This window comes from Solanum verrucosum, unplaced genomic scaffold (genome assembly GCF_900185275.1).
Source record: "Solanum verrucosum unplaced genomic scaffold, falcon-dt-bn FXZP01000107.1, whole genome shotgun sequence".
Classification (NCBI taxonomy): domain Eukaryota; kingdom Viridiplantae; phylum Streptophyta; class Magnoliopsida; order Solanales; family Solanaceae; genus Solanum; species Solanum verrucosum.
Genome location: NW_026020273.1, coordinates 433,063 through 433,914, shown reverse-complemented (window position 1 = coordinate 433,914; position 852 = coordinate 433,063). Strand labels below are relative to the sequence as shown.

Below are 852 nucleotides of genomic sequence, written 5' to 3'. Positions count from 1 at the left end.
ATATAAGAAAATGCTCCTTTCTTTCTTTCTTTTTTTAATTAAAAAAAACCCTTAAACAAAATCAAGATTCATAGCTTAGAATACAACGTAACCATCCAACATGTGTTGTCCAAGCTTATTGATAACTTCATTCCATTACTTATCTCAAATCTTCCCTTTGTCTTCACTCAAAGAACACACAAGATTCTAATCAAACCTATTAATTAGGCAACATTAGTAATTAGTTATTCCAACCAAAGAAAATGTCTGAGCAACAACAACCAGTCGATGATATGCCTGTTCAACCCAAAGACACTCCAATTACTCAATCTTCATCACATTCAAACGGATCATTTGGCACAGTTTTCATTATCCTCGCTGTAATTTTAGTTATATCTCTTATTTCTTGTGTAATTGGACGCATTTGTAACAAAAGAAGAAATGGAGATCATCATCACTCACCTAAACAACGCCATGAAATCCATACTAAAGGTAGAGAAGGTCGTCATGACATAGAATATGGTATTGATAATAAGAGAATTCCAAATTCAAAAGTGGCTGCATCAAATATTGGAGATCATTCAAATATTCCTACTAGTTCTATGCCATTTGATAATATTGAACGTCATGGTAAAGGAGGGGTGAGGTTTGCCGAAGATCATTAGAATTTACGATTTCTAATGTGGTTGTAAATAATAATATATTTAGTTCATTAACAATGCTTGTATTTACTTTTTGAGATTCAAGTATGAAAATGCTACTAAATAAATGTATAATTACCAAAATTACAGTAACTACTTAATTATTGTAACTACAACTAGAAAAACTAACCAATTAATACTACTATCATGTCCAACTCATGATTCAATTTTA

The 852-nt window shown here is 30.9% G+C and overlaps 1 protein-coding gene across 1 annotated transcript; it reads left to right on the top strand.

Annotated features, from left to right (window-relative positions):
- The first annotated feature begins 242 nt into the window (after positions 1-242).
- On the top strand, positions 243-644 carry LOC125833802 (uncharacterized). Its single transcript, XM_049512973.1, has one exon. The coding sequence runs from the start codon at positions 243-245 to the stop codon at positions 642-644; it is 402 nt and encodes a 133-aa protein (XP_049368930.1).
- Positions 645-852: the final 208 nt, after the last annotated feature.